Source organism: Ranitomeya imitator, chromosome 8 (assembly GCF_032444005.1).
Source record: "Ranitomeya imitator isolate aRanImi1 chromosome 8, aRanImi1.pri, whole genome shotgun sequence".
Lineage (NCBI taxonomy): Eukaryota > Metazoa > Chordata > Amphibia > Anura > Dendrobatidae > Ranitomeya > Ranitomeya imitator.
In genome coordinates this window covers 12415997-12439927 of record NC_091289.1, presented here as the reverse complement: position 1 = coordinate 12439927, position 23931 = coordinate 12415997, and the positions used below count along the sequence as shown (strand labels likewise).

The 23931-nt window shown below is 45.7% G+C and overlaps 1 protein-coding gene across 5 annotated transcripts; it reads right to left on the bottom strand.

The window, feature by feature from the left end:
- Positions 1–6143: 6143 nt before the first annotated feature.
- On the bottom strand, positions 6144–23280 carry ABTB1 (ankyrin repeat and BTB domain containing 1). Of its 5 annotated transcripts, XM_069736304.1 has the most exons (13): positions 23014–23240; positions 19099–19161; positions 18335–18390; positions 18048–18192; positions 17842–17871; positions 17046–17205; positions 16711–16756; positions 16359–16475; positions 16078–16193; positions 12360–12458; positions 11639–11806; positions 8112–8312; positions 6144–7196 (listed from the first exon to the last, which is right to left on the bottom strand). In XM_069736304.1, the coding sequence occupies exons 1-13, from the start codon at positions 23067–23069 to the stop codon at positions 6990–6992; spliced, it is 1464 nt and encodes a 487-aa protein (XP_069592405.1). In that variant the 5' UTR covers positions 23070–23240; the 3' UTR covers positions 6144–6989. The 5 variants fall into 5 exon arrangements, with proteins under 5 accessions (XP_069592405.1, XP_069592400.1, XP_069592402.1 ...); XM_069736299.1 differs by lacking the exon at positions 17842–17871 and having other exon boundaries at positions 23014–23266; XM_069736300.1 differs by lacking the exon at positions 8112–8312 and having other exon boundaries at positions 6851–7196; positions 23014–23221.
- Between the last annotated feature and the right edge of the window lie 651 nt (positions 23281–23931).

Here is a 23931-nt window from a genome sequence, read left to right as displayed (position 1 = left end):
GACATGTGCTGGGTGATCGGGGGACCTTGTGTGCCCTGCAGGATTGTAATCTATGGCAGTGTAGTATGTTACTAATGGGAATGTTTGAGACTGGTCCCAGCTCACTTCAGGTCATTGACCAGGTCCTCCCATGTAGTCCTGAGCCGGTTCCTGACCTTTCTCAGAATCATCCTTACCCCCCACGAGGCGAGATCTCGCATGGAGCCCCAGACCGAGGAACGTTGACAGTCATCTTGTGTTTCTTCCATTTTCTAATAATTGTGCCAACAGTTGTTGCCTTCTCACCAAGCTGCTTGCCTATTGTCCTGTAGCCCATCCCAGTGTTGTGCAGGTCCACAATTTTGTCCCTGGTGTCCTTAGACAGCTCTTTGGTCTTGGCCAGGGTGGAGAGGTTAAAGTGTGATTGATTATGTGGACAGGTTTCATTTATACAGGTAACGAGTTCAGACCGGTACAATTAATGCAGGTAATGAGTGCAGAGCAGGAGGCTTCTTAAAGTGAACCTGTCAGCAGGATTTGGCACTATAAACTAAAGGCATGGCTATAATGGCACTGTGATACTGATTAGTCTGATACCTCATGTGAAGGGATCCGATCAGTGGCTGCTGAATATTCACCTTATAAAGTTTTCAGGAAGTGACCTCTTCTGTGCTTTGGGGTGGGATCTGGAGGCGGGGTCTTCTGGTTCTCCGCCCCCCCCCCGCCTCCTCTTTCTTGTGCAGTGGGAGCCGGCGTCCGGTGTGCAGGACTTCAATAAAATGGCGCATGCTCAGATCGAGATTTTAGCTCTAAACTGAGATAAATGGATAAATTGCGCCACTCGGCCTATTACTACTTTATCAGGGGCTCTATTACATTATAAGGGGATGCTTGGTCCATTCTTATTTTTAAGGGGGCACGCGCAAAAATATTACATTTTAAAGGGGCACGAAAACTTTATAACTTCGGGGCCATTATTACTTTTTAAAGGGATACTCGATACATTATTTTACGAGGCACATTTAAGGGCGTCACTACTTGGTAAGGGGGCACCAGACCCCTCAGAACCGCCATCAAAAGTGCAGACCCCACAGAATTCATCACGGGAACTAGATGCACCACCATTTCTTTTTTTATTTAACTTGCCTCTTTGTTAAAATATTAAATATATTGTCAACAAAAAAAAATAACCAAAAAAAATTGGATTCATAAGATGGAGCAGATAGCATTTAGGATTTAGTGCTTGGTACAAACCAGTTCAGGGTATTATTGCCCATAACAATTTAAAAAAACAAAACAGAATGTTATCATCCGGGAAAAGAAAGCTGTGAAAGATAAGATATGCCATATATACTGAAATGTTCAGAAAATATTGATGTCATCATTTATACTAATCACATGATCGATGACAACATAAGAGAGAACACATCAGAACTACTATAGTAATAACACAAGTGAGCCAGGCATTAGTGTGCCACCTAGTGTACAGAATAGGGTACTGCAGCTGATTTGTCCCATTGGATGGATGGATGGATGGATGGCTAGATAGATAGATGATACAGAAATATATAATAGAGTACTGAGGATATGTTTTGGTCAAATGTGGAAAAAAAAGCTGCAAAGTGTTAAGCTTTCATACATAGAAGTGTTAATGGTTTTATCAAATAACAAAACTTAAAGTGAATAAAGAAAAGAGAAATGTAAATCCCATCAGTATCTGGTGACCACCCATCACCTCCATCATCAGTATCTTGTGACCGTCAGGTTCACACTGGGGTGTCTGGGGCCCACAGAAGGAATTTACACTATGGGCCCACCCTACAGCTATATGCAAATACCTGTTAGCCATTATCCCCGTTATAGTGGAGCATCGACTGTAAAACACTGGCGGCTTCTGCACATCTACTGTGCTCCACCATAACTGCGATGCAAACTACCGTAATTGTACATTAAAATAGTTCTTTTGCTTAAAAGTAGTGATGAGTGAATATACTCGTTACTCGAGATTTCCTGAGCATGCTCGGGTGACCTCCGAGTATTTTTTAGTGCTCGGAGATTTAGTTTTCCTCACCGCAGCTGAATGATTTACATCTGATAACCAGCATAAGTACAACCAGGCAACCCCCACAACAGATGTAAATCATTCAGCTGCGGCGATGAAAACTAAATCTCCGAGCACTAAAAAATACTCGGAGACCACCCGAGCGTGCTCAATAAATCTCGAGTAACGAGTATATTCGCTCATCACTAGTTAAAAACAGTTTTAATAATACAACATACAAGAGAGAAATACCGCCACACCATGATTGGACCACATATTACCACAACATTTTGACTGAATACTACACTACTGATCATTAATAAAAAAAACAATACTAATAACGCTGTTATTACCACCAGTGGCATTATACACAGGAGCTCTGTCGATAGTGTATACTGTACAGGTAATGCAGTGATCACCAGTGACATTATACACAGGAGCTCTGCCTACAGTCTCAATGTACAGGTAATTGTTGTGAATTCTGCTCTTGGGCTCCGTCCGGTGGTGGTTGATGGTAATGCAGTTATTCCTGAGCAGCAGTCTTGGACAGGTGTTTCTGCTAATTGCAATTCTGACTGGGGTATTTAGCTGTGCAGGACTCATTAGTCCTTGCCAGTAGTCAATATTTCTTTGGAAGTGTTGGTCCTCTGCCTGGCCTCTCCTGCTTACTGCCAATTCAGCTAAGTGTTTTCTTCATTTTTTTAGACACTGCTGTGTGTTTATTTTCTGTGCTTATCTTTCTATTTTGTTCCTGCTAGACTGTGCCTGATGTTTTTCTCAGTCTAGTTGGACTCGCTGGAGTCGCAGATATACTCTCCACATCTTTAGTTAGGTGGTTTTTGTATTTTTCTGCTGTGGATATTTTGTAGTGTTTTATGCTGACCGCATAGTATCCTGTACTATCCTTTCCTATCTAGGTAGAAGTGGCCTCCTTTGCTTATCCCTGTTTTCTGTCTGCGTGTGTCTTTTCCTTTCCTACTCACAGTCATTATTTGTGGGGGGCTACCTATCCTTTGGGGGTCTACTCTGAGGCAAGAGAGTTTTCCTATTTCCATCTTTAGGAATATTTAGTCCTTAGGCTGTGTCGAGGTGTCTAGGTCTGGTTAGGCACACCCCACGGCTACTTCTAGTTGCGGTGATAGGATCAGGGTTTGCGGTCAGTATAGTTACCACTGCTCCAGCGAAGGTCATTTCATGCTGCTCCAAGGCCACCTGATCATAACAGGTAATACAGTGATCTCCAGTGACACACATGAGCTCTGTATATAGTGTCAGTGTACAGGTAATACAGTGATTACTGGTGACATTATACACAGTAGCTCTGCATGTAGTGTACAGGTAATTTTGATCACCAGTGACATACACAGGAGCTCTGTATATAGTGTATAGGTAATACAGTGATCACCGGTGACATTATACACAGTAGCTCTGCATGTAGTGTAAAGGTAATAGTGATCACCAGTGACATTATGCACAGGAGCTGCGTATATAGTCTATAGTGTACAGGTAATACAGTGATCAGCGGTGACATTATACACAGTAGCTCTGCATACAGTCTCAATGTACAGGTAATACAGTGATCTCCAGTGACATACAAATGAGCTCTGTATATAGTGTCAGTGTACAGGCAATACAGTGATCACCAGTGACCCCTGTGGGCTTGATAACATAATTTGTAGGAGCTCTCGTCATCGACATCCCCTGCAAACCTCGTGCATGTGTGCCGCACATTTCGACAGCAACACTGCACCTCTGCAGCCAGGTGCAGGCTTCCCAGCTTCAGAGGCGCCCTACGCATAACCAGAAGCCATCTTCTGAATTTCAGACATGTGCAGTGCGCCTCTGAACCTTGTGATAACATGGAAAGAGGTCTGACTAGTCAGGGGCAACTAACGCCCCACTGACTAGTCAAAGCGTTCATTAGCATAGGAAACAGGGACAATATAAATGCTTTTTTTAAACCTTCATTTTTACAGACAAGCGTTATACAGGGATGGTTAGGCAGGGAATTCACTCATAAATAAGTAAATGCTGCTCAGTTGGAGGGCATGATGCTGGGGCCAGACCAAGGGACCTAGGGGGCACAGCCAGGGTCAAGGGGGCTCAGACAGGGCCAAGGGACACAGTGGCCCCATGTCCGTCCCTTGGCCCTGTCTGTGCCTCCTAGGCAATACATGTCAGTCCTGTGTACTGGCTCTGAACTGCCCAGATGCATTATAGCAGTTAATCTAAACTGATGGAAATCTGAAGGCTGTCATAAAGAACAGAATTCTGAGTGCAGCTCTGAAGTATAACACCGCCGGAAACACTACAGTAGGACACGATTCCATCTGTACTCGTCAAACGTTTAGCAGCGGCATCGTTTCTCCGTTCTCTGACCTTGTAATGTCACATCAGTGGCGACCATAATACGGTGATAATTTATACGACTGATTCTTCTCCTCCAGGAATAACTGAAGGTGAATTTCTCCATCCGATACAAGGATGACGATCTCTCACACAGACTGAGAGGGGAGACATCGGATCATTGTATAACGGTTTGGCGGTAAAAACGCGACCAGTAAAATCAAGAAAAAAAAAAAAAGACTTTTCCTGTATAATTATTTCATCTCTGCCCGAGACAACAAAAAAATAATAATTTCTTTTCCAGAGATGTCAAACAGCGACACAGGTCTGAGCGCCGCACAGAAGAACCGCAGGGAACCTCCGAGCCGTTATTAATAGCCGTCCTCGCTCTGCTCGCTAATTAGACGCCGGGCACACAGAACCCACAGCAGAGGGGGCAACAGAATTGGAAGAATTATTTTTCTGTTTCTAAACATTTACATGCAAGATTTAATGAAGACGTCGCGCTGAATGCATCTCCCTGGGATGGCAGCGACGAAGCCGCGCGTCCTCCGGGCATTGTAAGTAGAAGCGGAGAATCTCTTACCTTAGTCCTTTCCTAAGGAATTAATAAGACAAGGTTAGAACTGCGAGAAGACCGGAGGGGGTGTACTGCTAATAATGGCCTTGGGGTCCATCACTTAACCCTACAAGTGACGATGTGACTGCTAAAACCACGCCCGACCCCGTCATATAATATGATGAAGCCTATGAAAGTCAATACTGGATCATTGTGCTGCTCAAATAAAGAAACCCTCAAGAGCTGCACTCACTATTCTGCTGGTGCAGTCGCTGTGTTCATACATTACTGATCCTGAGTTACATCCTGTATTATACTCCAGAGCTGCACTCACTATTCTGCTGGTGCAGTCACTATGTACATATATTACATTACTGATCCTGAGTTACATCCTGTATTATACTCCAGAGCTGCACTCACTATTCTGCTGGTGCAGTCACTGTGTACATACATTACATTACTGATCCTGAGTTACATCCTGTATTATACTCCAGAGCTGCACTCACTATTCTGCTGGTGCAGTCACTATGTACATATATTACATTACTGATCCTGAGTTACCTCCTGTATTATACCCCAGAGCTGCACTCACTATTCTGCTGGTGCAGTCACTGTGTACATACATTACATTACTGATCCTGAGTTACATCCTGTATTATACTCCAGAGCTGCACTCACTATTCTGCTGGTGCAGTCACTATGTACATATATTACATTACTGATCCTGAGTTACCTCCTGTATTATACCCCAGAGCTGCACTCACTATTCTGCTGGTGCAGTCACTGTGTACATACATTACATTACTGATCCTGAGTTACATCCTGTATTATACCTCAGAGCTGCACTCACTATTCTGCTGGTGCAGTCACTGTGTACATACATTACATTACTGATCCTGAGTTGTAACTCTGGATCAGTAATGTAATGTATGTACATAGTGACTGCAGCAGCAGAATAGTGAGTGCAGCTCTGGGGTATAATACAGGATGTAACTCAGGATCAGTAATGTAATGTATGTACACAGTGACTGCACCAGCAGAATAGTGAGTGCAGCTCTGGAGTCCTGCATTAAATATAATTATATATATATATATATATATATATATATATATATATATATATATATATATATATATATATATATATATATATATATATAAAGCAGTGCCAGTGATTACCTTGAATTTAGTCTTATTATTGAAGACTCTTCATCATCATTATTATTATTGGTGGGAACACAACATACTTTATTCGGAGGTCTACGGCTATATACTCTGCTTCACAGTCGCCTCCACCGAATTGTATCACATGCAATGTAATCAGCAAAATAAAGGTACAAAAGAAGACGCAGTTCACACAGTGACGGCCATTGGTAAATGCAATAAATAGATCCCCAAAAGCCAAAAGCGGTTAGTGCTTCTGCCGACCCAGCGAAGTCTGAATAAGACGTACGGGAGCGTCTTAAAGGGGTATTTCAGTCTTAGCAAAATTAATAAAAGATAAATGGGGAAACTAGAACTTTTCATTTTATCAATTCCTCAAGATCTCTGCTTGCTGTCAGTGCACAGGAACCTTTGGATTTTCCCTTCCTGCGAGCTGAATTCAGTCCTAGGATAGATGCAGGATTTGTCACGGTTGCAGTGCAGTTATCAGAGCGGAACGAGCCGTGCGCCCACAAGGTCAAAATGTTGTCTGCGAAAGTATCTATTGAATGACAGCAAGCAGAGATATTGAACCAGTGAGAAACTTATACAGAAAACGGTAGATCTTTTCATTCTAAAGAGGGAAACGAAAACATTATTTGTAGAACTGGAGCACCCCTTTAAACATTTAAAGGGTTTGTTCATTAATGCATTTCTTGACAGGTATCAGATCTCCCAGGATACATGACATGTAGGTGCGGGCGGTATGTGACTAGGAGGAATTGTACCGTCTGCCAGAATGAATGCATGGGAACGGCAAGAAGGCAGGACAAATACAGCGCGGCACACAGCGGTGCGGCACACAGCGGCGCGGCACGGCACACAGCGGCGCGGCACAGCACACCGCAATCCTCCCCGCGCTCAGCACTCCAGCCCCAGACAGCCCAGCAGCCGCTCCAAGGCCTCCAGCCGCTGGTTTGCCTCTGCGATGGCGCTGTAGGTCTGCACGTTGCTCGTGATGTGGAAGCGTATATCATCAATCAGCGGGATGGAGTCCGTCTCCTGCCGCTCTTCTACCGCCGCTGCGTCTTCTCGTACTGCAGAGGCAAACTCCTCCGAATCCACCAACTGGGGGAGCAAAACGGGGAAAGGACGCGTTACGGGAAACGCAGCAGAGAAGAAAAGTTCTGAAAAAGTTTAACAACTTCATGAAACGCGCTGCATGTCGAATCCTCGCCGCTTATAGAATTTCTGTAGCCAAAAAAAATATTTAGATATTTCAATTCAACAATGGCCAAACCCGGTCTTACGGGAACGCAGCAGAATCACCAAATAAACTAGTTTTACGACTGCCAAATATTTCCGAGTTCTTGGCGTTTTTAGAATTTCACCTGTCTGTCGTTAAATTGCAAAGAGCCAAAAAATATTTCAATTTACTGTCAGAAAGGAGAAATCCTAACAATGGCGAGAACTGGAAAAACGGCAGAGATTCGAAAGCCGCAGAAGATTTCTTTATTCGGAGATTCTGTAAGACTCGACTCTTCCTGGGATTTCATAAAATAAAAACCCACCCAGACAGACAGACAGACGCAGAGCTGAGGGTTTGCTACAATTAGACAGGCATTTACCTGCACTGATACATTGTAGCAAACTTTCAGAATAATCGGAGATTTGCGCGGCTGGGGCATTTAGCTCAGAGAAGGATTTTCTAGACCAGGTACAATTGCAACAAATCTTCAGCTAAGAGAAGAATAGTTTTTTTTTTACCTCTATATTCAAACATGAATGTTTCCATTCCGAGACATGGAGCAGAGATGTTGACAATCGGACGGCACATTGATACAATGTATCCGTGTACAACTACGTTCTACAAGTTTGTATCTAGAGGTGAAACTCTCATCCCATGTGCTGCCTGCAGAGCTGAAGGTTTGGCACAGTGTATCAGCCTGGGCAGGATGTGAAGAACCCCAAGGTTTGATAAGCCTTCGGTTCCTCGTCTGCGATGGTGACATTTCGCTCCAACGTGTCGGGCAGGTTCTGTACCTTCTCGATAACTCTGGCCATGTACTCCGTGCACTGATCCTCCAGCCGCGTCAGCTGGAAAAGCTTCGCCGTCTTCCAAATCACCATCACGTTGTCCTCGTCCAGAATCTGCGCCAAGATCTTGCCGCAAAGTCGCTTCAGCCCTGGGAGCAGATACATGTCGGCGACACAGAGCACCTCGTGAGCGTTCTCGGGGGACAGCTGCGGAGACCCCAGAACACACAGGGGTCAGAACGGACGGTCACCGCCACAAACAATAGGGCATTTTCAGGAGAAGGCCTGTGGGAAGTGGCCAGACCCTCCCTTAAAGGGGATTTCTCACGCTGGACCAACCATCTGGGGAGGGGAGATTCCCAAAAGTTTAACCGCCCACCAAAAAAGTTTAGGAATTCTTAAAATATGATTTAATATTTGCATCTTTTTATTCCATTTATCAGTCTGCGGCGACTTTACATCTTCTCTATCCATAGGATAGGGGATAACTTGCTGATAGCGGTTGGTCCCCCAGGTGAGACCCCCCCCCAATAATTTGGGCTCGAAACCTTAAGAACTTGGTTGTGCGCCCCCATCCTGAGTGGGACGTAGGTGCACATGCTCGGGATCCCTTCATTGCTGGATAGAACAAAGCCCTGTAGTCACCAGTCCTATAGAGGACGAACAGAGCGGAGGCCGATCTGCACCTCCGCTCCAATCCGGATGGGGCTGCAGAGTTCTCATGATAATAGCCTTCAGACACCCAGCAATAACATTTTTTTGGTTCTTTTTTTATTTTTTGAGGGGGGAAGTAACCCTTTAATATCACTTTCAAACTCCAACCCGGATTGTCCATAGTGTTCTGCTGCCACCTGCTGGAAGAAAATGGGATGCAACATCATATTGATGTTTTCAGGGACCCAAGTGAATGCTCGTAATAGCCAAAAATGCTGGAAACAACAACGTAAGAGCCGCACAATGCAAGCCCATGTATAAACAGGATGTAAGGTGGGCAATGAGTCACACGTGGCCAAACGTGCAATTATTTATATTATTTACATTAATAGGATGTTCATTATCAGCACATTTCTTAATAATAAATGACCCTTGGGTCCCCTTTCAACGTGTGTAATATAAATATAGATTTATTTATATATTTTTGCATTTACTTATTTTTTTTAAAGTCAAAATGATATGTTTTGGAAAAACAGGAGGAGAAATATTCACCCCCCCCCCATGACCGTACCTGTACGGGGGCGTAATGTTTGCAGTTTTGAATGCACCACAATGAAAAAAAAAAAATTCAAAATTGTGGTAAAAATGTAAAATATAAAAATGTATTATTATTATTATTACATTATTTTACAACAGTTCCGCCACTGTGTTTTGTGGGTGGGGATACTGAATTTACAATATTCATTGTGTGGTTTAAAAAAAAACAAACAAACAAAAACAAAAAAACAGGTTTTAAAATTAAGTAAAATATACGAAACAATGCGAAGCTGTAAATTACTGAACAAATGTAAGAACAAATCAGGTTCAGCCCGGGAACCAGAGTCAATATTATTAAGGAGTTGGATTAATTCACTATTTTGCTGCCAACAACCTTATAATAATAATTATAATAATAATAATAATAATAATAATAATAAAAAAGAACAGATTTATAAAAACTGTCTAAAAAGAATAAGGGCCTCATTTATCAAACCTAACAGTAAACTGGCCTTGTTGACCCTACCAACCAATCACAGCGCAGCGTTCATTTCAATTCGGCTCTTGGAAAAATGAAAACTGCGCTGTGATTAGTCGCTAGGGAAGGATTTACTGCTAGAGAGGTTTAAGTTGTAAGGCCGGTGTTGTGTCACCTACAGTGAGAAAATAAGTATTTGATACGCTGCCGATTTTGGTACACTTCACCTCTGACAGGCAGAATCGAAAAATAAAAAGACAGAAAATCACATTGTAGGATTTTTACATAATTAATTTGCATTTTATTGCATGAAATAAGTATTTGATCACCTTCCAACCAGCAGGAATTCTGCTCTCACAGACCTGATAGTTTTTCTGTAAGAAGCCTCCTACTCTGCACTCATTACCTGTATTAATTGCACCTGTCTGACGTCGTTACCTGTATAAAAGACACCTGTCCACACTGTCAATCACGCTCCAACCTCTCCACCATGGCCAAGACCAAAGAGCTGTCTAAGGACACCAGGGGCAAAATTGTAGACCTTCACAAGGCTGGAATGGGCTACAGGACAATAGGCAGCAGCATCGTTAGAAGGCAACAACTGTTGGCACAATTATTAGAAAATGGAAGAAACACAAGACGACTATCAACTTTCCTCGGTCTGGGGCTCCATGTGCGATCTTGTCTTGTAGGGTAAGGATGATTCTGAGAAAGGTCAGGAATCAGCCCAGAACAATAAGGGAGGAGCTGGTCAATGATCTGAGGAGAGCTGGGAGCACAGTCTCAAACATTACTGTTAGTAACACACTATGCCATCATGGATTAAATTCCCGCAGGGCACACAAGGTCCCCCGATCACCCAGCACATGTCCAGACAGTTTGAAGTTCGCCAATGGCCATCTGGATGACCCTCAAGATGCACGGGAGAAGGTCGTGTGGTCAGATGAGGCCAAAATAGAACTTTCTGGTATCAACTCCACTCGCCATGTTTGGAGGAAGAAGAATGATGAGTACAACCCCAAGAACACCCTCCCAACCGTGAAGCATGGTGGGGGAAACATCATACTTTTGGGGATGCTTTCTGTAAAGGACACAGGACAACGGCACTGTATTGAAGGGAGGATGGATGGTGTCATGTATTGCCTCCTTCCCTCATTAAGAGCATTGCAGATGGGTCGTGGCTGAGTCTTCCATCTTGACAATGCCCCGAAACACACAGCCGGGGCAACTGAACTCAATAGGAAATCTTTGGAGAGAACTGAAACTCAATGTTGCCCAGCGACAGCCCCAAAACCTGAGTTCTAGAGAAGATCTGTATGGAGGAGGGGGCCAATATCCCTGCTGCAGTGTGTGCAAACCTGGGCAAGATCTACAGGAAACATCTGACCTCAATAATTGCAAACAAAGGTTTCTGTATCAAATATTGAGATCTGTTTTTCTATTGTATCAAATACTTATTTTATGCAATAAAATGCAAATTAATTATGTAACAATCCTACAATGTGATTTTCTGTTTTTTTTATTCTTAGTTTCTGTCTCTCACAGGTGAAGTGTACCTACGATAATAATTACAGACCTCTCCATTCTTTGTACATAGGAAAACTGCAAAAGCGCAGCTTTCATTTTCCAGCACTGTTGAAGAAATTAAAGCTGAGCTGTGATTGGTTGCACAGGGCAAGAAAGGTGATGTTTTGATAAATGAGGCAGCAGTAGTATTTAAACAAAAAAAAAAAAATGGTCATAGCGACCAATCAGATATCAGTTTTCATTTCTTATAAACAATGAACGCTGAGCTCTGATTGGCTGGTATGAAGAACTTTTCACTAGTCCTCCCCACACCCCGGTCCCCAGCGCGGGGTCTCACCTCGGTGTCGTCGCTGTATATGTAGTACAGCAGCCGGGTAAACGTCTCCTCGCTGATGTTGTGCAGGGTGATGACCGGGACGCTCGGCTGTGTCTGCAGCTCATGGCTCTCGCAGAAGTGATCCTGCAGCAGAGCCTTAAAGTAGTCGCTCCGACCACAGAAAAAAGACTGGAATGGGAGAGGGGAAAGGGTTGACTTCTGGGCAATTTGGCGGGTGCATACTGTACATAACAGAGTGGATTCCTGCACCTTTAATAAAAGGGAACAACACCAGAGAGCTAAATTAAAGGGGTTGTCTGGGAACTAGATATTGATGACCTATATCAGATTGGCGGGGGTCCGAAATCGGGCTGTAAACAAGAGGCCGGACATAAGCAGTGACCGGAGCAGCAGCACCATACACTGTGCCGTAGCCGTTCTAGGTACTGCAGCTCCGCCGCCATTGATGTGATGTAAATGTGATCTTAGTTGCAGTACTAGAGAATGACCACCGCACGGCGCTGCGCTGTTTCTGCTCCGTTCACATGTGGCCGGCACCAGAGCAGCAAACAACTGATTGTGGGGGTGCCCGGTGTCGGACCCTTATTGATCCAAGTCCTAAGAACACTCCCTTTAAGGGCGCAAGTCCGATGATCCCTGTGGGAGCTCTACTTTGGCCAAGTGATGGATGACCCTTGTCGCTGACTTACACTCATTTTCCCCCTTTACGGCGGGTTGTTACCTTGTGACACAGGAAATTGTAGCCCATTATCTGGAAGCAGACGTCGGGGTAGCTGGAGAAATTATCGGTGCTATTGAATGGAAGCTGCCCGAATCCGACCTGCAAGAAAACAGCCCGGTGAGCGGCATCAGACAAGTCCTTCCTCCACAGCGCCTCCAAGAGGAGAGAGTCGGCATTACACAGCACCCATTTCCATCAATCATGTACACAGCACCGGTCACAGACGCACTTACACAGCACCGGTCACAGACGCACTTACACAGCCCCGGTCACAGACGTACCTACACAGCACAGGTCACAGACGCATCTACACAGCACCGGTCACAGACGCATCTACACAGCACCGGTCACAGACGCACTTACACAGCACAGGTAACAGACGCACTTACACAGCACCGGTCACAGACGCACTTACACAGCACAGGTAACAGACGCACTTACACAGCACCGGTCACAGACGCATCTACACAGCACCGGTCACAGACGCATCTACACAGCACCGGTCACAGACGCACTTACACAGCACAGGTAACAGACGCACTTACACAGCACCGGTCACAGACGCACTTACACAGCACAGGTAACAGACGCACTTACACAGCACCGGTCACAGACGCATCTACACAGCACCGGTCACAGACGCATCTACACAGCACCGGTCACAGACGCACTTACACAGCACAGGTAACAGACGCATCTACACAGCACCGGTCACAGATGCACTTACACAGCACAGGTAACAGACGCACTTACACAGCACCGGTCACAGACGCATCTACACAGCACCGGTCACAGATGCACTTACACAGCACCGGTCACAGACGCACTTACACAGCACCGGTCACAGACGCATCTACACAGCACCGGTCACAGACGCACTTACACAGCACAGGTAACAGACGCACTTACACAGCACCGGTCACAGACGCATCTACACAGCACCGGTCACAGACGCATCTACACAGCACCGGTCACAGACGCACTTACACAGCACAGGTAACAGACGCACTTACACAGCACCGGTCACAGACGCATCTACACAGCACCGGTCACAGATGCACTTACACAGCACCGGTCACAGACGCACTTACACAGCACCGGTCACAGACGCACTTACACAGCACCGGTCACAGATGCACTTACACAGCACAGGTAACAGACGCACTTACACAGCACCGGTCACAGACGCACTTACACAGCACAGGTAACAGACGCACTTACACAGCACCGGTCACAGACGCATCTACACAGCACCGGTCACAGACGCACTTACACAGCACAGGTAACAGACGCATCTACACAGCACCGGTCACAGATGCACTTACACAGCACCGGTCACAGACGCACTTACACAGCACAGGTAACAGACGCACTTACACAGCACCGGTCACAGACGCATCTACACAGCACCGGTCACAGATGCACTTACACAGCACCGGTCACAGACGCACTTACACAGCACCGGTCACAGACGCATCTACACAGCACCAGTCACAGACGCACTTACACAGCACAGGTAACAGACGCACTTACACAGCACCGGTCACAGACGCATCTACACAGCACCGGTCACAGACGCATCTACACAGCACCGGTCACAGACGCACTTACACAGCACAGGTAACAGACGCACTTACACAGCACCGGTCACAGACGCATCTACACAGCACCGGTCACAGATGCACTTACACAGCACCGGTCACAGACGCACTTACACAGCACCGGTCACAGACGCATCTACACAGCACCGGTCACAGATGCACTTACACAGCACCGGTCACAGACGCATCTACACAGCACCGGTCACAGATGCACTTACACAGCCCCGGTCACAGACGCACTTACACAGCCCCAGTCACAGACGCACTTACACAGCCCCGGTCACAGACGCATCTACACAGCACCGGTCACAGACGCACTTACACAGCCCCAGTCACAGACGCATCTACACAGCACAGGTCACAGACGCACTTGCACAGCACCGGTCACAGACGCACTTACACAGCATCGGTCACAGACGCACTTGCATAGCACAGGTCACAGACGCACTTGCACAGCACAGATCACAGACGCACTTGCACAGCACCGGTCACAGACGCACTTTGCGCTCCACTCTGGCCTCAAGATGTGGCTTTAGGACGAATGTCCCTTTAAAGCCTTAATAGTGTGTATGAACATTGGATTTTTTTTAAAGGAGTAATTTGTTTTAAACCCTATCAGGTCTTATAGAGGGGGTTTCATTGGGATATCCCCTTTACGTGCGTCTATTTGTGTACACGGCGATCGTGGCTCTCCAGAAAAAGAAGACAATTACGAGTTCATCCTGGAAGGAAGCGAATCTGGATTATGGGACGATGACAAGAAAATGACAGAATCCAGTACAGGGAAGGCGCAGAGCGTAATTACAAGCTCCACCTTTAACAATCCCGGGGGCGCTGCTGGGGCGAGACACGCGCCCGGATTATTATAGGAGCATAGGAGATTTCTATCTGGATCATTCACATAAAAAGTGAAGCAGGGTCTCCATCTATGGCACAACTACAACCCCCAGCATGCTAGTCCGAGACCATTAAAAGAGAACGTGAATGAGACAGACCTGAATAAGTAACCATTTTTTTAAAAATAAAAAGCCTTATCAAGTGGTGAGGAAGAGCGCGGCACATCAGCAGAGGCAGCAGGGGTCACATGACCTACTAAGGAGTCCAGGGGGCGGAGCTAATGTCTGGACTAGATCGGTAATCGTTAGTGGGCCAGTAGAAATAAGACGTAATTGCATTAAAAAGTTGATATTTCATACTAAAGAGGGGGTAAGATTATAAATCCAGAAACAGTGCCACTACTGACCACAGGCTGTGTCGGGTATTGCAGTTTGGCAGTCAATCGGCAAAGGGATGAGGAACAGTACAACAGTCCGTGCCCCTCGTCTACGGTACTGCAGCTCATCCATATATTAAGTACATGGGACTAAACTGCAATACCAGACACAGCCTGAGGAAAGAGGGGGCGCTGTTTGTTTGTTTGTTTTTTTAGGGGAAAAAATGTAACACGAGTTGTCATTTCATCCTGTCTTCAAACGGGGAGTGCGGTTATTTGTAAATATCATGTTGGTTTCATTTGTTAAAATCTCTTATTGCTGTCAGTGAATGGGACCAAAGACAAGCAATGTATAGACCCACATGACAAAGGAGGGCGACAGACAACGGCGGCCATGCTGGCAGGTAGACTGCTATGGATCCTGCGCCCGGGAAACACTCGGCCCAGAGGATAAAGACATTCTGTTCCCAAATCGCCGGCCAGTCTTATATTTAGAAGCCGTCCGGGTCCAGAAATAGTTTCCGTGGACCCAGCGGAGGGAAAAGTCCCAGAAAACGCTCTATGAGCATAGGACAAAAAGTTCTGCAGCTTTGTAATAAATTTTGTGTTCCAATGTTCCCCGCCGCTTTCAGCACCTCCGCTTGCTGTCAGCATACAGAAACATTGCTGCTCACCGACAACTCCGGTTACAATGTATCAGTGCAGAAATCCCACGGAATAATCTCAGGCGCAGCACAAGCCTGAATCCGGGCGGATCGCCCCAACCCACCATCATAAAGCAGCATGGGATCCCAAGTCACAGACAGCAAGCAGAGATCTTGAAAGCAATAACGAATTGAAACACAAAGTTCCTCAGAAAGAGTTTGTGTGCGCCACAAGTCACAATACTGGACGGGACCCTCACCCGGAGCTCGGGCGGCAGGGCGCAGTCAGCGAGCATGGCCAGATCCTCCTGCAGCCGTTCATTGCCAGAGGGCTCGATGGTCAGGACCTTCACACACGTTCCAGGCTTGGAAGAAACTGATGGGCGGAAGGAGAGGTAACATTACAGAATGCCTACCCACAATTCAATAGTGACCAGATCGGACCCCCACCATAAAGTCATACCCAGGCAATGCATATCAGGTGGGAACATCCCTTTAAGAGACCCCCGACTCCCTACACATCAGCGAGGTCTCCACTTACCAAACTCGTACACTTTCTTGCACTTCTCCTCCAGCTCTTCGATGAGATCCTGCAGGCGACATTGCTTGGCCAGTCTCTTACAATCCTCCACATGTTCCACATCGATGTCCATCCGACCTGGAGGGAAGAAGACGGAAGGCACAGGCAGCGCCGCAGTCAGTGAATAGAAGCTGCGGGAAAGTATTCACACCCCACTGATCCAACAAACCTCAATGGCCAGAATGCGGAAATCCAAACTTTTTTTTTAGCGATTTTCAAGTGTAGATGCAATTGTACCAAACCCTCAGTTGTGAGGTAGGTTGCACATTTATGGCACAGAATCACATCTTACGCTGCACATTGACTCACTCACCTTTATACAGGTACTGTAGAATGGAGCCAAAGGCAGCTGGATTGATCTGCGGAGACAGAACTGACATTATAATAAACAGGGCAAAAAAAAAATCTGTAACAGATCCCCCCAATAGTGCTGGGGTCCCCTCAATCACCAAGACCCCTAATGCTGCGCCCCCTATGGACTGAACCTGTTTTGCAAAGGCTTCAGCATAACATATGCATCAGGTGACATCTAGTGGCTCTAAGGTGGTACTACACCGATGCATTCTCCAAATATTTTTTAGGTTTTTTTAAGCCAATGTTATCACCACTTTTTTTTTTTTTTACTTCTCCCCCATTATAACATCTTACCAGCGGATGCTTCAGAGCAATCATTTTTTTCCCCTTCCACTTGGTCTCAAACATTTCAGCAAAGTAGGGGCTGCGAGCGCTGAGTATGCAACGGTGGGCACAAAACGACTCCCCATGGACGAGAAACATGGTGTCGCTATAGAAGCCTTGCTCCAGGAGTCTGTCGATACACAAAATAAAAAATTTGGGAAACAGCAGAGTAGGACTTCCATATAAATCTATGGCATCACGTGAAGAACAATTCAGTTTTTCAGAAATTTTAAAAGGTATTGTCCAGGATTAGAAAAACCTGACTGCTTTCATTGAGAAATAGCGCCACCTCTGATGTATGTTGTATCTGGTATTACAGCTCAGCTCTAATGGAGAGAAAGGAGCCGGAGATGCAATACCACTACCTGCCTGGAGTCATGGGTGGCGCTGTGTTTTGAGGAAAGCAGAAAGGTTTTTCTATCCTTATTAAAACAATTTAAAGTTTTATCAACGATGGAACAATGTATCAGAAAGAAAATCCAGTTATCAGGAGTTGTAAATAATGGCCACATGTACCCCAAAAAATGCAATAGAAGGCAATCACAAAAGGAGGTACCTGAACTGGCATGAAGATAAATAAATAAACAAACAAAAAATAAATAAAAAAAACAAAAAATAGCCCCTATGTGCCTCCATAAAAAAAGTGATAAATCTCAGAAGATGGAGTCACAAAAACCCAAATACGAAAAGTTCTAAATTACTTTTAACCACTAAAATATATTTTAAAAAATCCTTATAAGTTGGGTATCGCCATAATCGTACTGACCTGCAGAATTGTGTTACCGGGTCGTTCACCCTGGAAAATGAACGCTAAAATGTCACAAAACAAGTCCCCATACAGCTGTGCTGGTGCAAAATAAAGAAGTCATGGCTCTCAAGAGAAGATGAAAAAAAAAAAAGCACAAAATGGTTGTGGTAGGAAGGGGTTAAGAGACGTGAACCGGGAGCCGCTCGCACTTCTTGGCCAATCACCTTTGCAGGAAGTCATCGTAGAAATCTCGCTGCATGCACTTGGCCGGGATCTGCTTGTAATCCTTCAGCAGCCGGCGGATGGCGTCGCTCAGGGCTCCGTACAGGCAGCGCTCGCCGTCAAACGTGTTCACCGCACACTTCGCTCCTGAGACGGCAAATCATTAGATTTAATAAGAGCAGGATGATAAAAGTCTGATCAGCTGCATGTGTCAGTGTGGGGGGCAAAGAGACCACCGTAAGGACACCGCCTGCAGCCACCACTAGGGGGCACTAATCCACTGACTCACCATTGGCTAGAAGATACCGGACAAGTTCTTCATGTCCACAAAGACAGGCATAGTACCTAGGAGAGAAGACAGGCATGCGGTGTTCATGAGACAACCCCTTTAATAAAACAATGGCAGCCCATGGGTCTAAATAAACAGGGTCCCCATTTCAGGACTCCCATGAAAACAAAGACATAAAAACTGCAGCCGCGATCCTTTTAGAAAAAAATATAACGTTTTCAGTATCTCCGCTTGCTGCAAGTAAATGGGAACATCTGTGACTGCAGTTAGAGGCCGAAAAACTTTACACACAGGAAACATTTTAAAGCTGACGGAATCTTACAATTGTATCCAGTCTAGAAGCCCGGAGTCCGGAGAGATACATTGTAACAATCGGAATGTAAACAAGACTGTTCTCAGTCACTGACAGCAAGCAGAGATCTGGGGAAGGAGGAACCAGCTATATACACAGTGTCCCCATGTAGAGTTATAACAGCAGGATACATCGGGGTCCCACCTATCTACAAATGGGGGGCTGCCTGACCCTGGGGGGATTCCTGCCGCACGCACAGGTGGCTCCTCCATTCACTTCTATGGGAGTTAAAGGCTCTGATTATTTTTGAACTCAGGTTAGAAAATTGACAGAGGTCAGAGGACCCCCAATCTAAACCTAGATGAGGGTCTCCCACAGATCAGACACATCCTATGAATTAACCATAGAGTGCACAAATTAGAACTGCCCCCCCCAAATCCCTGGCAGAAAAACCACAGAATACGGGACTTACAGCGGAGTACTGTCCCACTTGTCCCGAACGTTCAGTTCCACGTCTCTCTGCTCCACAAGGTATCTAAGGAAGAAGAATCAAGAGAGTAAATGACAGAATCTGCAGGAAAAGAGGAGCAGCAACAGCAGAAAGCAAAGTGCAGCTCCGGGAGAAGGGAGAGATCTCATGACACGGACATCCTCCTCATATCACACCCTGGATACTGAAAAAGAGCAGACAAGGAATCCAGTGAGAACAGTGACTGCATCAGCAGAATAGTGAGTGCAGCTCTGGAGTATAATACAGGATGTAACTCAGGATCAGTGATGTAATGTATGTACACAGCGACTGCACCAGCAGAATAGTGAGTGCAGCTCTGGAGTATAATACAGGATGTAACTCAGGATCAGTGATGTAATGTATGTACACAGTGACTGCACCAGCACAATACAGGTCCTTCTCAAAAAATTAGCATATAGTGTTAAATTTCATTATTTACCATAATGTAATGATTACAATTAAACTTTCATATATTATAGATTGATTATCCACCAACTGAAATTTGTCAGGTCTTTTATTGTTTTAATACTGATGATTTTGGCATACAACTCCTGATAACCCAAAAAAACTGTCTCAATAAATTAGCATATCAAGAAAAGGTTCTCTAAACGACCTATTACCCTAATCTTCTGAATCAACTAATTAACTCTAAACACGTGCAAAAGATACCGGAGGCTTTTATAAACTCCCTGCCTGGTTCATTACTCAAAACCCCCATCATGGGTAAGACTAGCGACCTGACAGATGTCAAGAAGGCCATCATTGACACCCTCAAGCAAGAGGGTAAGACCCAGAAAGAAATTTCTCAACAAATAGGCTGTTCCCAGAGTGCTGTATCAAGGCACCTCAATGGTAAGTCTGTTGGAAGGAAACAATGTGGCAGAAAACGCTGTACAACGAGAAGAGGAGACCGGACCCTGAGGAAGATTGTGGAGAAGGACCGATTCCAGACCTTGGGGAACCTGAGGAAGCAGTGGACTGAGTCTGGTGTGGAAACATCCAGAGCCACCGTGCACAGGCGTGTGCAGGAAATGGGCTACAGGTGCCGCATTCCCCAGGTAAAGCCACTTTTGAACCATAAACAGCGGCAGAGGCGCCTGACCTGGGCTACAGAGAAGCAGCACTGGACTGATGCTAAGTGGTCCCAAGTACTTTTTTCTGATGAAAGCAAATTTTGCATGTCATTCGGAAATCAAGGTGCCAGAGTCTGGAGGAAGACTGGGGAGAAGGAAATGCCAAAATGCCTGAAGTCCAGTGTCAAGTACCCACAGTCAGTGATGGTGTGGGGTGCCATGTCAGCTGCTGGTGTTGGTCCACTGTGTTTCATCAAGGGCAGGGTCAATGCAGCTAGCTATCAGGAGATTTTGGAGCACTTCATGCTTCCATCGGCTGAAATGCTTTATGGAGATGAAGATTTCATTTTTCAGCACGACCTGGCACCTGCTCACAGTGCCAAAACCACTGGTAAATGGTTTACTGACCATGGTATTACTGTGCTCAATTGGCCTGCCAACTCTCCTGACCTGAACCCCATAGAGAATCTGTGGGATATTGTGAAGAGAAAGTTGAGAGACGCAAGACCCAACACTCTGGATGAGCTTAAGGCCGCTATTGAAGCATCCTGGGCCTCCATAACATCTCAGCAGTGTCACAGGCTGATTGCCTCCATGCCACGCCGCATTGAAGCAGTCATTTCTGCCAAAGGATTCCCGACCAAGTATTGAGCGCATAACTGAACATTATTATTTGATGGTTTTTTTGTTTGTTATTAAAAAACACTTTTATTTGATTGGATGGGTGAAATATGCTAATTTATTGAGACAGGTTTTTTGGGTTATCAGGAGTTGTATGCCAAAATCATCAGTATTAAAACAATAAAAGACCTGACAAATTTCAGTGGGTGGATAATGAATCTATAATATATGAAAGTTTAATTGTAATCATTACATTATGGGAAATAATGAAATTTAACACTATATGCTAATTTTTTGAGAAGGACCTGTAGTGAGTGCAGCTCTGGAGTATAATACAGGATGTAACTCAGGATCAGTAATGTAATGTATGTACACAGTGACTGCACCAGCAGAATAGTGAGTGCAGCTCTGGAGTATAATACAGGAGGTAACTCAGGATCAGTAATGTAATGTATGTACACAGTGACTGCACCAGCAGAATAGTGAGTGCAGCTCTGGAGTATAATACAGGAGGTAACTCAGGATCAGTAATGTAATGTATGTACACAGTGACTGCACCAGCAGAATAGTGAGTGCAGCTCTGTGGTATAATACAGGAGGTAACTCAGGATCAATAATGTAATGTATGTACACAGTGACTGCACCAGCAGAATAGTGAGTGCAGCTCTGGGGTATAATACAGGATGTAACTCAGGATCAGTAATGTAATGTATGTACACAGTGACTGCACCAGCAGAATAGTGAGTGCAGCTCTGGGGGATAATACAGGGTGTAACTCAGGATCAGTAATGTAATGTATGTACACAGTGACTGCACCAGCAGAATAGTGAGTGCAGCTCTGGGGTATAATACAGGATGTAACTCAGAATCAATAATGTAATGTATGTACACAGTGACTGCACCAGCAGAATAGTGAGTGCAGCTCTGGGGTATAATACAGGAGGTAACTCAGGATCAGTAATGTAATATATGTACACAGTGATTGCACCAGCAGAATAGTGAGCGCAGCTCTGGAGTATAATACAGGATGTAACTCAGGATCAGTAATGTAATGTATGTACACAGTGACTGCACCAGCAGAATAGTGAGTGCAGCTCTGGGGGATAATACAGGGTGTAACTCAGGATCAGTAATGTAATGTATGTACACAGTGACTGCACCAGCAGAATAGTGAGTGCAGCTCTGGGGTATAATACAGGATGTAACTCAGAATCAATAATGTAATGTATGTACACAGTGACTGCACCAGCAGAATAGTGAGTGCAGCTCTGGGGTATAATACAGGAGGTAACTCAGGATCAGTAATGTAATATATGTACACAGTGATTGCACCAGCAGAATAGTGAGCGCAGCTCTGGAGTATAATACAGGATGTAACTCAGGATCAGTAATGTAATGTATGTACACAGAGACTGCACCAGCAGAATAGTGAGTGCAGCTCTGGAGTATAATACAGGAGGTAACTCAGGATCAGTAATGTAATGCAGGGGTCCCCAACTCCAGTCCTCAAGGCCCACCAACAGGTCATGTTTTCAGGATTTCCTTTGCATTGCACAGGTGATGCAATTATTACCTGGGCAAGACTAAGGAAATCCTGAAAACATGACATGTTGGTGGGCCTTGAGGACTGGAGTTGGGGACCCCTGATGTAATGTATGTACACAGTGACTGCACCAGCAGAATAGTGAGTGCAGCTCTGGGGTATAATACAGGATGTAACTCAGGATCAGTAATGTAATGTATGTACACAGAGACTGCACCAGCAGAATAGTGAGTGCAGCTCTGGGGTATAATACATGATGTAACTCAGGATCAGTAATGTAATGTATGTACACAGAGACTGCACCAGCAGAATAGTGAGTGCAGCTCTGGGGTATAATACAGGATGTAACTCAGGATCAGTAATGTAATGTATGTACACAGAGACTGCACCAGCAGAATAGTGAGTGCAGCTCTGGGGTATAATACAGGATGTGTAATGATCTGGAGGGCAGTGAGCGATTTCCATTGACTTCTATGAAAACAAACATGTAAATAATTAGAAAACAAAAAAACATTTTGCCGCTATGAAGTCGCAGAGTGAGAACAGTAATAGCCCAGCGGATATTGTGCCCCGGTCTTCGCCCCCGGTGCCCTCGTCACTGCTCTTCGCCCCCCGACCCCCGGGGCCGCTGTCACTCACTGCACTCTGAAGATGTCGCCCTTCCTGCAGCTGCTAAACAAGTCGCTGGTGTCCATTGGCCCGGGCCCGGCGCTGGGCGGAGCGAACGGCTCATTGACCCGGCGGGTACGGAGCGCGGAGACTAGAAGCACCGGGAAACTGCTGCGGTGTCGGAGGAGGCGGAGGCCGGAGGCCCAGGAACGAGCGATCACAGCGGAGACAAACAGCGGAGTGCCGCACTGACACAGTCACCGACACCCCGCCCCTGCCCGATGACCACGCCTCTGTGAGGCAAACCACACCCACATTTCGAAGACTGCTCAAATAGCGAGACGATCCACTGTAACCCCGCCCACACGCCACTCCCCTTACATAATTAGACACGCCCTCCAGCTGTTGACTTACTTGAGGTGGGTGGGGCTATGGAAGCCCCGCCCCCAGTGTAGGAAGTCTGCAGGGTAAACACGGAAACGTGTCTGATCCGTGACTTATTTTTCATTTTTGCTCTTCCGTTTTTTTTTTTTATTTTCTTGTATTTTATATTTTTTGGGGGGGATTAAAATATATTTAACATTATATTATAATTTGATAGATTTTCATTATATATATATATTAACCTCTGATAGTCCAATTACATCCACTAGTAGGGAGCCCTCATCAAACCTGTAAGGAGGCGGCACCGGACCAGTAGGGAGCCCGCACCGGACCAGTGTGGAGCCGGGACCGGACCAGTAGGGAGCCGGGACTGGACCAGTAGGGAGCCTGCACCGGACCAGTGTGGAGCCGGGACTGGACCAGTAGGGAGCCCGCACCAGACCAGTGTGGAGCCGGGACTGGACCAGTAGGGAGCCCGCACCGGACCAGTAGGGAGCCTGCACCGGACTAGTAGGGAGCCCGCACCGGACCAGTGTGGAGCCGGGACCGGACCAGTAGGGAGCC

Excerpts from the sequence above, each read along its gene's own strand:
- ABTB1 (XM_069736304.1), bottom strand. The coding sequence starts at position 23,069 with ATGGACACCAGCGACTTGTTTAGCAGCTGCAGGAAGGGCGACATCTTC. Across the intron at positions 11,807-12,359 it reads ACAATTTCCTGTGTCACAAG|TCTTTTTTCTGTGGTCGGAG; the intron begins GTAACAACCCGC and ends CTCCCATTCCAG. Across the intron at positions 8,313-11,638 it reads TATACAGCGACGACACCGAG|CTGTCCCCCGAGAACGCTCA; the intron begins GTGAGACCCCGC and ends GGGTCTCCGCAG.